Here is a 14,553-nt window from a genome sequence, read left to right as displayed (position 1 = left end):
ATGTTGGTTCGGACAGTGTATTTGTGGTGATGTGCCGTTTTTGGTGTCCACCAAACATAGCGTCTAGTCTGAAGGCCAAAAAGCTCCATTATGGTCTCATCAGACCAAAGAACCTTCTTCCATTTGACCCTAGAGTCTCCCACATGCCTTTGGGTAAGATCTAGTCAAGACTTAATTTGAGCTTTCTTCAACAGTGGCTTTCTCTTTTCCACTCTCCGGTAAAGCTTTAGTGAAAAGCTGGTGAAGAACCTGGCTGTTGTTGGTGTATGCAGAGTCTCTCCCATCTCAACTGTGGACGTATTTGGACAGCAGTTCATATAAAAATTCACATATACATATCCAAAGTCAGTTTAAACTCTCTTGCAGTCCTCATGTTTTCTATATGCAAAAAATATTTACAGGTTGGGAGAGGAAAAATGCATAAAGAAAAAAAGTAGACAAGTGGAGACTTATGAGGAGCTAGAATAAATACAGTTTGTTAGATACAAGCAGCACAATAGGGTCTTTCATACCTCCACAAAATCTGGCTGTTAAGGTTTTACATATTTAATCCACTTAGTCCAGAATTTAATGAACACTTCTTTCTGGAGGTGAAGGAAGAACTTAATCCTTTTTTCATGACATACATGTTATTGACTATATCAGTCCATACAGACATACAATAAGTACAGGACTTAGAATACTAAACAAAAATTAAATAAGAGAGAAAAAGATAAAAATAATTTAAAATATAGACAGGACAATAACGTTATGTGCATTGTATATACACGAGGCAAAATGTGCATAATCGCAGGGAGTCTCTGTCTGTCTTTGTGTGTGTCTGTCTGTCAGTCTGTCTCTCTGTGTATGTGTGCCTCAAATATCTCTGCAGATCAGGATCAGACTGATCTGAGATTTTCAACATGGCTGCTGCATGGTTCAAGGGTGTGCAACATCGCATTTGTTTGGACTGCATTGATACCGCTAATAAATTACTTCATAAATGCTTTCCGAATTCCGCTAGCACTGTCAACCATAGCCACCAGAGCCAATCACTGCAGAGCTCACTTCCATGACACACCTTAAGAAAGAAGCGGATTTATACCTGCAGTACTGTGCTATTGTGGATTAATGAGACTGAACGAGTCTGTACCGAGTCTGTTCTGGTCTGAGGAGATCCGGATACGCTAGGACAACAAAGTGGAATCGGAATCTGTGGATATGCGTGTGTAGCTAGCTGCTAGCCCACCTCCCGAGTCGACGGACCGGATGCACCGGCACGTCCAAAACTGGACATAGGGTAAATAATGTCCACCACGTTTTTTCGCAAGCGTTGCCGTCACATTTGCTTTGTGTCTGGTGCAGGAAGAAATAGTAAAAACAGGCTTTTGTCGCGAAAGTGTCCGCAAGCAGCACGTTTGGTTGCTGAGGAACAGGGGAAGTTGTGTGAGGGACGCCGGCAGTGATACAGACAGCGACAGAGATGGCGAGTTTCAAGAGTTGAGAGATTTGTGACATATAGTGTGTTTGGAGTGTATAGTTAGTATGTTATATAGTGTTTAGTGTAGTGTGTTCAGTGTGTAGTGTCGTCGTTTTTTTGTGTTTGTGTCAAAACAAGGAGGAGACTGCTCAATGTTGAACAGGCAGGAATGAGCTGAGGAGACCTGAGCCTGAGGCATTGCCTGCATTTAAATGTAAATAGTTACATATAACTTTGTAAATTTCAAAAACTTATGCACACATTTATAAACAACAATTTATATTTGCATTATAACTAATGCAGTTAGTTCATTAAACATATTTGTGGTTTTCACAGCAAAAAAATCTAACTTTTCCTACTCTGATTTTATGTTATTTTGTGATTTTAGGTCCATAGTGTTAATATTGTATGTCAAAATGAAAAAAACAAAAAAAAACAATAACTGTACAGTCACACATGTGAGGTTGTGCTGAAAATAATGACACCAAACAAGACAAGGTAAATAGTTTTTAAGGTGAAATATGATGGTATAAGCAAAAGTAGTCAAAAAACAGCTAATTATATCCCTGACGTGCCACCTTCAAACACAACGTCATTTGGCCATCCATGAAAAAGCTACTTAACCTCCCACTTTTCTATACGAATACATGCTTTCCTACGGGCACTGCACTAGTATACATTTAGATAAGTGTCAAAGTATTGCTTTGTTGAGGTTGGGTGCATAAATAAACAGTGTTTAAATACAGTGTTTACAAATAAACAGATTCGGTGTCAGTCATATATACAAATTATACAATAGTATTATTGCACAGGATAATTGCACAAGATGGTGGAGGTAGAAGTGTAAATAAGTGCAAGGTAAGTGGGTGCTTATGTTGCTACATTAAGTGCTACACAGTCTTACAGCAGTTTGAATGAATGACATGCGGTAGCATTCCTTTTTGGGGGTGGGTGAAGCAGTCTGTCATTTAGAGTGTTGGAGGGGTTGTCCATGATTGATTTCCACTTGGCTAACATCCTCCTCTCACCCACCCCCTAAATGGAGTCCAGAGGACAGTGCAAGACTGAGCCAGCCCTTTTGACCAGAGTGTTGAGTCTCTTCCTGTCCCTCTCTGAGCTTCTTGTACAGGACATCTGTGTTGTGTGTCCAGTCCAGTTTGTTGTCTGTGTGAACACCCAGGTATTTATACTCCTCCACGATCTCAATGTCCAAACCCTGGATGTTCACTGGTGCAGTCTGATGAGCCTTCCTCCTGAAATCAATCACCACCTCCTTTGTCTTGCTGGCGTTGATGCGCAGGTGGTTCAGTTCACACCAGGTGACAAAGTTGGTGACGACCTTCCTGTACTCCAGATCGTTCCCCTCTGTCACACGTGCAACGATGGCTGTGTCGTCGGAGAACTTCTGGAGGTGGCAGTCTGGAGTCTGATGTGTAGAGTGTGAAGAGGAAAGGAGAGAACACTGTTCCCTGTGGAGCTCCCATGCTGCAGACTACCACATCAGACACACAGTCGCGGAGCCTCACATATTGTGGTCGGTTTGTGAGGTAGTCGGTGGTCCATGCAGCCAGGTGGCAGTCAACTCCCGCACCTTCCAGCTTCCCCCTCAGCAGTGATGGGTGGATTGTGTTAAAAGCACTGGAGAAGTCAAAAAACATGGCTCTCACAGTACTCCCGGTGCTCTCCAGGTGTGAAAGTGACCTGTGCAGCAGGTAGATGACAGCATCATCCACACCAATGCCAGGTTTATAAGCAAACTGCAGAGGGTCCACAGGAATCACGCACGATGTTTCCACAGGAGTGGGATTTTCTCCAGACTGAGGCTTAGGTAGAAGATGTGCAGGAGTACTCCACGGAGCTGGTCTGCTCAGTCCTTCAGCAGTCTGGATTTAATACCATCAGGGCCAGTATCCTTCCTTGCCTTGGTCCTCTTCAGCTCCCTCCTCACTTGATCAGTGATGATGTTGAGGCTGGGGGTGTTGGTGGGACCATGGAGTGACTCCTGTTGAGGGAGGTTGGGGGTGGGGTGTGTGGATTGATCAGGCAGGGAGTTGAGGGGGGTGGTGTGGCGTGGGGGTGACAGAGGTGTACTGGGGGAGAGGCAGTATATATATATATATATATATATATATATATATATATATATATATATATATATATATATATATATATATATATATATAGTCCATTTGTTTGCCTTGAACACAAGACCATAAGCACACCATTGGATTATATGTAGTTTATCATGTTGAATAATGTTCCAGTTTTTTGGCTGAGCTTTTAGGAGCGGAGTTTTACATTATTTGTGAGCCTAGCCAAGTTTTTGTGGGGGAGATGATTTTTGGAACATTTATCCCTAGATATATCAATGAGTTTTGATCACACTTTAATTTTAATTTATCTCAGAGGTGTTTTGAAGGTACATACTTAAATTATATGATTTGATAGGTGAAATATAATGGTAAAATCAAAAGTAGTCAAAAATGGCCAATTACACCCTGGAATATCAAATTTCACAATAAACCTAAATATCCCTTAAGTCTCACCTTCAAACACAGCCTCACTTGGCCATCCACGAAAAAGCTACTTAACCTCCCACTTTTCTATAGGAATACAGACTTCCTACGGGCAATGCGCTAGTATTTACCAAATGTGTCAAGTTTCATGAGGTTAGAGAGGGATTCAAAACGGTTACTTAAATAAGCCGAAAATATCATCCGTGTACAGCGCCACCTTGTTGTCCTCTTCATGAAAACAGATTCCTTTAATGCTTTTCATTCAGAATTATGTACTATGCAAGAGGCAGTGGGAACAGTAATGGTGAAAGTAGGGCATCCTTGTCTCAGATCTTTCAAGGGCTTCATGTAGGAGAGGCAAGCTTACTGAGTCAAAAGCCTTCTCAGCATCTACAGCTTCAAGTTTCTTTTGTTGAATGCCAGGATTTCCCCCAGAAAACTTGCTAAGCCTGGTGGAAGGGCGGCCCAACAGTGGCAAAGCATGTTTTTTTTTTGTTTGTTTGTTTTTTTTGGTAAGAGAGGCCTGACACGGGCCAGCAACTGACTGATGGCAGTGTCCTATTGGTAACAGTTTCATGACGTAGTAGAATTTAGAGTGGTTCCAAACTGCCTTGCATTAAATTTAGGAGCCAGTAAAGGCATTTAAAACCACCAATTGTGGCTTCATGCTTCATACTAACACTGAATTTAACAGTGGCGTTTTATGACTAAACCACTGTGAAATTGGCGCAATTAATACTGTTAATATTTTCACGAAGTGCAAAACAAAACTTACTATAATTGTTCAGGTACAGCCACCCACAGAATTTCTGGTCCACCAACAAAGTTTGATTAAATCCGCTAATTCCCACTGCGGCACGGACAAGGCTGCTCTGCCACTGCAGCGGACGACGAGCTAACATCCATGTTACATGCTAACCCTAACCCTAACCCTCAACGACCCATTGCTCAGCCAACATCGCGCCGCTGCACTCCTGGTCAACAGGTGAACCAGCGGGTTTAACGTCTCTGCGTTTCTTTGGCCTTTTCTTTGTGACATCCCATTATGTCCAATCACAAGTAGCCTTGTTTGTGTGTAGTGACTGTAGCAGTGGTTTGTGGGGTGTGGGGTGTTGAAAAAGAAGCTTGACCTCAGACCCGCTATGTGTTCATGTGTTGACCATAAGATGTCACCATTGCGCTTTTAAGTTTGTTACTGATGTATACAAACATGTTTTAAATGAATGAATGAATGAATGAATAAATGAATGAATAAATAAATAAATAAATAAATAAATAAATAAATAAATAAATAAATAAATAAACAAATAAACAAAGCTTAACCTGACAGTGGGAAATTGAAGCCTGACAGGCCACCAGGCTTATAATACACTGGAGGAAATCCTGTATATGGGTTAGTATAGAAACCGTCTGATGTTATCATGGGACCATATCTGGTCTGTGTGTTTAAACAGTGGCAGAATCTTTTCTAATCTTTTGGCAGGAATAGCTCTTTATAATTTGATTGAATTTTTAATTTAAAAAATCTTGTTAGGGCCCGAGCAAATTCGCGAAATGTCACAAACCTACTTTTTCAAACTCCTCCCAGCCAATTTCACCGATTTGCACCTAACTTTGCACACAGCATCTGTGGACTCTCCTGACAAAAAGTTATTAAAATAATTTTGATATTACAAACAACACTCAAGTTATTAAGTAACAACTTCCTGTACATTTTGCTCAAAACACAAAGTGTTGCATATCTCTACACTGGTCCGTCCAAATAACATAAAACTTAGGTGACTACTTCCCCATAATCATCTGAGGCTCTGTGTAAATTTTGGCAGATGACCACTAGGTTTAACTTATTTATTTTAAATTATTTGTTTAAAGTGTTTTGTATCGCCACATCAGTTGGTCGGATCAAGACAAAACTTGGTAGAATCATTGACAATGCCCTCCTGATGATAGCTGACGAAAGGCACTACCGGGGCATTCTATAGCGCCCACTGGAATATTAACAATCCAAGCCCCGCCTTCTACATGGACATACATGAACAAAATTCGGAATGCATATGTATCATCACCAGACGCACAAAAAACATTCTCTGTTCCAAACTGTCACTCCAACAGGAAGTCCCTCATTTTCATTATTATTAGAGCCTGAGCAAGTCTTGACCAGTGAGGTCCTTATTGTTTTTCGAATGACAACTTTTTCGTCCCAAATGATCACATTTTTTGCTGCCTGAACATACCCCAAAACTCACCAAACTTGTCACACCTGCCCAAAAAATTCATAATCTATTGTCATCCTCAATTTCCACCACTAGGTGGGGCTATAATCAAGGAAAGTGTGTTTTGGCTTATAACTCACTTACTTGGGTGCACATTCAAAAACCTTATGTCCACACATTCACTGAATTGTGCTGAATCCTGTGGTGTAAGCCACGGCCATTTGTGCCTTCTATTTTTTTTCCTCAAATTCGCAAAATGTCCCAAACATACTTTTTCAAACTCCTCCAAGGCTATTTCACCGATTTGCACCAAACTTTGCACACAGCATCTGTGGATTTTCCTGACCAAAAGTTATTAAAAGAATTGTCATATTCCCAACAATACTCAAGTTATTAAATACCAACTTCCTGCAGATTTTGTTCCAAACAGGAAATGTTGCTTATCTCCACATTGCCGTGTCCAAATGACAAAAACTCAAATGACAAAAACCCTTTAGCCCTTTAGACTCTGTGCAAAATTGTAGGTGATGACCACAAGGTGGCACTCTTTAAAGTGAAGTATTTTATATCTCTACTTTGGTTCGTCAGATTAACACACAACTTGGTACAATTATGGTCAATACCCTCCTGAGGATATCTGACGAGGTGGCGCTCTGGCGCCTGTCTAATTTTATATTTGGCACTGTGCCCACACTATAACACTTATGGAAATTAAATTCATAGGGCTAAAGAATGGCCCCTGTAACTCACACACCTGAAATAACCAGCCGGTGGCACTATTTTCAATGCAAAAGACTTTTGTGCCCATAACTCCCACATAATATGTTGCACACTTTAAAACCTTATATCTACATGTTCCCTGAATTCAGCTAAATTGTGTGATATAGGCCACGCCCACTGTTGCGGTAAATTTCGATTCACAAAATTGCGACAAATGAAAAACATACTTTTTCGAACTACTCCTAGGTGACTGGACAGTGGACAGGCTTTCTTCACCTGAGGACAGTGCAGCCTTGCTACTGGATACAAACCTCTTAAAGAGTCTGTAGGGTCACACAGTGCACTCCACTCATTATTTTTCTTTCATGTAGATTGCAGGGAGTTCTTTTGACTTCAGTGTACATTATTCAATACCGGGGAGAACAGGCAACCAAATTATAAAGTAACAACTTCAGTGGAGGGTGTTGTATGAACAAGCCCTGACTGCAGCCTGCCCTGATGCGGTGGACTGCGAGGGCCTGTTCATCGCTGCTTGCAGCTTTAATGTTTTTTTTTTTTTTTTTTATCAAACTCAAATGTTTCAGATCATCAAGCAAAGTTTAATATCAGACAGTGACAACCTTAGAAAATACAAAATGCAGTTTTTAATGATGATTTCATTTATTAAGGGGAGAAAGCTATCTAAACCAATTATTGCCCCAATAATTGCCTTCTGAACTTAATAACTGGCTGCAATAACTGCAGTCGAGTTTGCGATAACTGGCAATGAGTCTCTCACATCACTGTGGAGGAATTTTGGCTCACTATTATTAGCAGAATTGTTTTAATTCAGCTACATTGGAGTGTTTTCCAGCATGAGCATGATTCTCCTTCAGGATTTTCTGGTAGAGAGCAGAATTCATGGTTCCATCAATTACGACAGGTCGTCCAGGTCCAGAAGCAGCAAAGCAGCCTCAGACCATCACACTACTGTCACCATGTTTGACTGGTAAGATGATGTTCTTTTCTGAATTGCTGTGTTAGTTTACACCAAATGTAATGAAAAAAAGTTCCACTCATGTCTCGTCTGTCCACAGAATATTTTCCCAAAAGTCTTGGGGATCATCAAAATGTTTTTTTTTGGCAAATGCTAGATGGGCCTTTGTGTTCTTTTTGGTCAGTAGTGGTTTTCGTCTTGGAACTCTCCCATGGATGCCATTTTTGCCCAGTCTCTTTCTTATTGTTGAATCATGAACACCGACCTTTACTGAGGCAAATGAGGCCCGCAGTGCTTTACAAGTTGTTCTGGGATCTTTTGTGACCTCCTTGATGAGTTGTTGATGCACTTTTGGAGTATTTTGGAAGGCCGGCCACTTCTGGGAACATTCACGACTGTTCCATGTATTTTCCATTTGTGGATAATGGCTCTCACTGTGGTTCGCTGGAGTCCCAAAGCCTTAGAAATGACTTTGTAATGCTTTCCAGACTGATAGATGTCAATTAACTTGTTTCTCATCTGTTTTTGAATTTCTTTGGATCGGGGCATGATGTGTTGCTTTTTGAGATCTTTAAGCTTACTTCATGTTGTCAGACACGTTTTTGATTCTACAGGTCTAACAGTAATCAGGTCTGGATGGAGCTAGTGAAATTTAACTCAGCATTTCCAAAAGCTGAGTTTCCCTAGCTTTTTTCCCTTAATAAATGAAATCATCATTTAAAAATTGCATTTTCTCAGGTTATTGTTGTCAGTTATTACAATTTGTTTGATTATCTGAAATGTGTGTGACAAAAAAGCAAAAAACAAAGAAATCTGTAAGGGGGAAATACTTTTTTCACAGCACTGTAGGTTACTTATTTTGTTCACCCAACTCTCTAAAACCCTATTCATCTACTATCATATATGAAAAAGAAAAGCAACAAATCCTTACATTTATGGAACCAACATGTGTTTGCTTTCAAAATGTCTCACAATAAATGGAATATAAGAAGTTTAGAATTAAGTTTCTTATGATTGACTTACCAGTGCAGCTCTAGTTTACAGTATAGAGACCTTTAGTGTGGATTGGATGGATTGCTGTTTTGCTCAAGTAATGTATTTGAGTACAACACTTTTCAATTCCAATCCCATCCAAGTGAAAAAAACTTGATTTACTTGTCCTGTGTTTTCTGGTCTAAGTATCAAAGAGCATTCAAAGCTGTTTGACCCTAATAGGGATCATTATCCATCTCTTAGGACATAGTTTTTTAGATTATTATCATGAAGACTTTTCCACTTGGTTAGCTCAGTTCATCCAAGTTTGAACTCGCAACGTGAAATATGTTTTTTCAATTGACATTTCAGCCCTGATAGCCTCTGCTGTATCCATAAGCCTCTAAACCTCCCATTAAGCATAATGCAGGGTGGAAATGTCTCTCTTAACTCTCAGAGCACCTCTCAATTCCCTCAGAGATCAATAGCTTGAATGACAAATCAGAGGGTGCGTTGGCATTGCATTTAAGGCCGCTAATGATATAAAGCACCTGAGCTTTACACCTCTCATCCATTCCCAACTACTCCGCCCTGCTTACTGTCATCAGTGCAGCTAAAGAGCTTTAGCATAGAGGCCCCTGAGGTGGGGGCCGTGAGCCAGCTTGCCTTTATCCCTTAACCCCTCTTCCCAGTCTCCCACCTCTCCTACTCCCTGCCTCAGTTCCGCCCACCATTGGCGCATAATTAAAAGTGCTGGGCTTGGTGCCCAAGTGGCTGAAGGCTATGAGTCACCCCCCAGGACTGGAAGAATGAGATATAAATCACCTGGGGGAGGAGGACTGGAACTTCTCTCTCCCCTCACACCTGGGTTCATTCGGGGGGACCCTATTACTAGGCTCTCCAATTACCCTGTCCTGCCGGTCTGAATTTATTTGTACTGCTCCCCCACCACTATAAACTCATAACTTTGCGTAATAATTTGCAGTCCAACCCAAGGTTAATAGCTGCCTAGCTGACTTTGAAGAGGTTGGAGGATGCTGCTGCACCGGTGCTCTTCTCATCCTCCTCCTCACACGGTCTCCTTTCATTCTCTTGCTTAGCCTGTGAAAGTAGTAAAGGGAAGAGGAGTGGAAGTGCCTTGCAAGAGTTATTGTCCAGTGCAACCCCATTAACTGTCCCCCAAGGTGCTGTGAGTGTCTCTCTTATTGGAGAAACCACCATTAATTGTCTGATCAAACCTTGAGACCCTCGCTGTCTTACTGCATTGTAGGCCCTAAACTGCATTCAAAGGAGGGCTCTCATCGCATAGATTTCCATCAAATGAAAAGCATTTCTGTTAAAGTGAAAATCTTGCCAGAATGCAACCTAAGCTTTTTTGTGCATGTATATGAGTCAAACCTTCATGTAAAGCCATAATTACAATGAAAGAGGCATTTTTCAGATTGACCGTATTTTCATTTTTGGCTCAAACTAATTTCCAATGGGAGTGCATGGGGCACTTTTACACTAGCATCAAAATTGCTATTTTTAAAACACTAACAAGGCTCGGTTTCACAACATGACGTATTCGAGGATCGACATGTCTGGGTCGAGTGTATGTGGTTCAGTTGAGCTATGTGTAGAGACGGTGGTGATACTATGAGCAAAGTTTATGATACCTGGTGATACTACGAGCACTCCCATAGAAAATGAGTTTGAGCCGAAAATCAAAATATGGTCAACCTTAAAAATGCTTGTTACATCGTAATTATGCTTTTACATGAAGGTTTGATATATATACATGTATACATATATATATATATATATATATATATATATACATATATACATACATATATATATATATATATACATATATACATACATATATACATACATACATACATACATACATACATACATACATACATACATACATACATATATATCATATACAGATAGATATCATATACATTCACAAAAAAAAGCCTAATTTGCATTTTGCAAGAGTTTCACTTTAACTTTCTATGGAAAAAACTATGCTTTCTTGTTGAGCTTTTGTGAGTAAAGATAGACAACTGTCGATTGTGTTAAGTGCTATCATTACTCATCATTACACCAGGTGAAAGAGATCTCTATTTCTGGTGCCCTGTGGTATTTGGCTCATTGGATATTAAGAAATTATTCACATGCATCTTTTATATCTTTAAAGATCATGAACGAAGATTCCTGAAAATGTAAAAGAAAGAGCAGGGTGGATTAAACATGGAGACAAACATTTTAATTCAGCCAAACTTGCCACATTTGTCCAGAATTCTGCCCACATCTCGTTAGTCCCAAGCAAAGAAAATAAGTGGAACTTGAGTGTTTTTTTTTTATTTTTTATTTTTTTTGTCAAGAGGCTAGTGTTGATTTGATGCCTGAGTTTCAGTACTGATTCCAAAACAATACTGTTTTCAATACTTTAACAAATAGAAAACCTATATTCATCAGGTCATCACAAAAGTTTTCGATGTCGGAAGGGCTGCAATGATAAGTGAGTAAATCGATTAGTTAATTAAAAGAAAATGAATTGCCAACTATTTTGATAACTGGCCTCGGAAAAAGGTGGCTTGAGTTCCTGCCTCAATTGGAGGAGTTTAAGTATCTTGGAGTTTTGTTCACGAGTGAGGGAACGATGGAGCACAAGATTGACAAGCGGATCAGTGCAGCAGCTGCAGGAATGTGGTTGTTGTATTGGTCTGTTGTGGTGAAGAGAGAGCTGAGCCAAAAGGCAAAAATCTCGATCTACCAGTCAATCTACATTCCTACCCTCACCTATGGTCATGAACTTTAGGTCATGACTGAAAGAATAAGATCCCTGATACAAGCGGCCAAAATGAGTTTCCTCCGCAGGGTGATGAGGCACTCCCTTAGAGATAGGGTGAGGAGCTCTGTCACCTGGAAGGAGCTCGGAGTAGAGCCGCTGCTCCTCCACATCAAGAGGAGCCAGCTGAGGTGGCTTGGGCATCTGTATCAGATGCCCCCTGGAGGCCTCCCCTTGGAGGTGTTATTTTTGTTTACAAAAAAATAAGTCTGCAATTCAGAGAATTGAGAGAAATGCTTTTCTTGGATACTGACCAGCCCCTTTTAGAAGGGCCATTAAACCAAACAAAAATGGCTTTTATTAGGTGACTTTTTTGTTGTACCTCTTCCTCCAACTCCTTCAACATGTTATATCCACTATTCCCATGAATCCATTGTGAGTACCAAGAACCAAAGAGATGCCTGCCTTGAAATTACATTTACTGTCACATTAAAAAGAATAACCTTTTTCTGTTTCAGGAGAAAGTAGAGTTAGTGGAACTTGGAACTGTGGCTAGGGCGGAGCATGCAGTATTTTAACTCAAGCTTCATCCTCAACACATCTCTCCTCTCTCTCTGCTTTTTTTCCAGATCCACATCATTGACTTTGATGATGAAAATAATATCATCAATAAGACTGTCCTCCTGCACCAAGCTGGGGAGATATGGCATATTGGTACCAGTCCTGCAGATAAGGCTGTGCTCACCACCTGCTATAACAAAAGTGAGTCTACTGTTCTTTCTGTCTCTGTCTCTATTCACCACTTCTGTAGATGTCTTCATTTCATTCTGTTGTTCTGTCTCATTCTTTCTGTCTCTCTCTTCAATATTTCAACCTAGTGCCATTTAGTTAAGGAGCATAACATTCAGTCAGCCTTTAACAGGTGATCAATAACAGCCTGTCAGTGCTAGCAATATTAAATGTCATATTCAGACTCTGATAATCAATAATAATGTGTGGATATGATGACTCACATAAGGGATAATAGCAGTTGCTGTAGAATCATTGTCATGCAGGAGAAAATCAGTGAAGGTCACATGCACATTATCTGTGCTTTTCATGTAAGGTAATTTTCTAATTGTACACAGTTTTTGGTGTGCTGCACTAGATTTACAAAGATATATATAGAATATAGTACAGAGAACACCTGTAAAACCTGTTTGAACCAAAAGTAATACCTTTGTGATTTGGAATAGTTTAGTCTAGACATGCCACCTTTGCATTTTCATTTTAATGCATGGCATTTTATATTTGAGCAGTAACCCAGTGGTTACAACAACAACAACAACAACAACAAAACAGTTTCAAAAACCAATAGCTTTAATAGCAGTCATGTTTTGTCAACCCAACAACTCTTTCAGGTGATGCAGCCAAAAGCTGCCATAGCACTGATAGCAAATACTATTTCTACTTTGATGAACAAAAGGGTAATATGGATATAGGCTTCCATAATTTTAACACATGTAGATGCAGATTGACCTGAATTATTGAAATTTGCAAACCAATGACAGGATGCAATTGCACATCTTGGTTGTAAGATCAGAACAAGAGCCTAACCAATCCAATCCAATCCAATCCAACTTTATTTGTTAAGCACTTTAAGAGCAATCAAGTTGACCAAAGTGCTGTACAGACAAAATAAATAAGACATCATAAATAGATAATACATTAAAAGGCATTAAACATGAGTAAAAAATGCAATAAATGTAATCAAATATGGAATAAAATCAAGAAGATCAAGTCAACCTCTTACTAGGTGTCAAAAGTTATGGGGAAGAGATGGGTTTTGAGAAGTGATTTAAAAACCAACAAAGAAGAGGCCTGTTTAACGTGCAGAGGCAGATCATTCTAAATTTAGGAGCCGATACAGCAAAAGCATGGTCCCCTCTGAGCTTCCTCTTAGATTTAGGCACACTGAGGAGCAGCTGATAATCTGACCTGAGAGAGTGGGTGGGTATATGAGGGTGTAGAAGCTCAGAGAGGTAGGGCGGGGCAAGACCATTCAGGGATTTAAAAGCAAATAAAAGAATTTCAAAATGGATCCAAAATTGAACAGGCAGCCAATGCAGTGAGGCTAAAATGGGGGAAATGTGCTCATATTTACATGTGCCAGTTAAAAGACGTGTAGCTGCATTTTGTACCATCTGGAGACGGGTGATGGAGGACCCACTAACCCCCACATACGTCGCATTACAGTAATCAGGCCGAGTTGTTACAAAGGTGTGGATTACCGTCTCAAAGTGATGCCTTGAAAAAATTGGCTCTATTTTGGCCAGCTGCCTCAAATGGAAAAAGCTAGATTTGACAACAGTCTTGATCTGACAGTTAAGATTAAGCTTAGTGTCCACTTTAAACCCAAGGTTTGGGATATTAGGTTTGATATGCTGGGCCAAGGAACTCAGATCTACGGGGGGTCCCAGAGGCGCCACCAAAAACCATCACTTGTATAACCAGTACTTTTGAGGTACATGCTGTTATCACTTCGTATCAGTTTAAACAGGCTGATAACTCTTTGTATGGCATAGGGTGCGCACTAACACTTTAAGCTTAGCAGCTACAGTGAAGATTTCATTTAATTTCATTTCATTTAGGGCATTTAGTAGATGATTTTGTCCAGAACGGATTACAGTAATTCATACATAAATTCTAGGGCTGGGCGATTTGGCATAAATCCCAGATTTTTTACACCAAACACAATTTTTTTTTCTTCTTTAAAACACACTAAAAATGACAAAGAAATTATTAAAAGCATTGCTTTTATTTTCATGCTTTTATCGTAAACAAAATTGCCCTGCCATTTTAAACAGCACCTTCCAACTCACTTGAAAAGAATGTGTCCCTTTTTGGTAAAATGGTTGTGTAAACATACATTT

General features: G+C 40.0%; 1 protein-coding gene across 2 annotated transcripts in view; it reads left to right on the top strand.

Moving 5' to 3' along the window:
* Positions 1-14,553, top strand: part of eipr1 (EARP complex and GARP complex interacting protein 1) — a 171,827-nt gene that overhangs the window by 11,233 nt on the left and 146,041 nt on the right. For both annotated transcript variants that reach the window (XM_037072218.1, XM_037072217.1), the window contains exon 3: positions 12,271-12,403. In XM_037072218.1, coding sequence (XP_036928113.1) covers positions 12,271-12,403 — 133 coding nt within the window. The remainder of the gene's footprint in view (positions 1-12,270; positions 12,404-14,553) is intronic.

The sequence above is a fragment of the Acanthopagrus latus genome, chromosome 16 (genome assembly GCF_904848185.1).
Source record: "Acanthopagrus latus isolate v.2019 chromosome 16, fAcaLat1.1, whole genome shotgun sequence".
In the NCBI taxonomy this organism is placed as follows: domain Eukaryota; kingdom Metazoa; phylum Chordata; class Actinopteri; order Spariformes; family Sparidae; genus Acanthopagrus; species Acanthopagrus latus.
The sequence above is the reverse complement of the archived record's forward strand: the minus strand, read 5'-3'. Positions and strand labels throughout refer to the sequence as shown.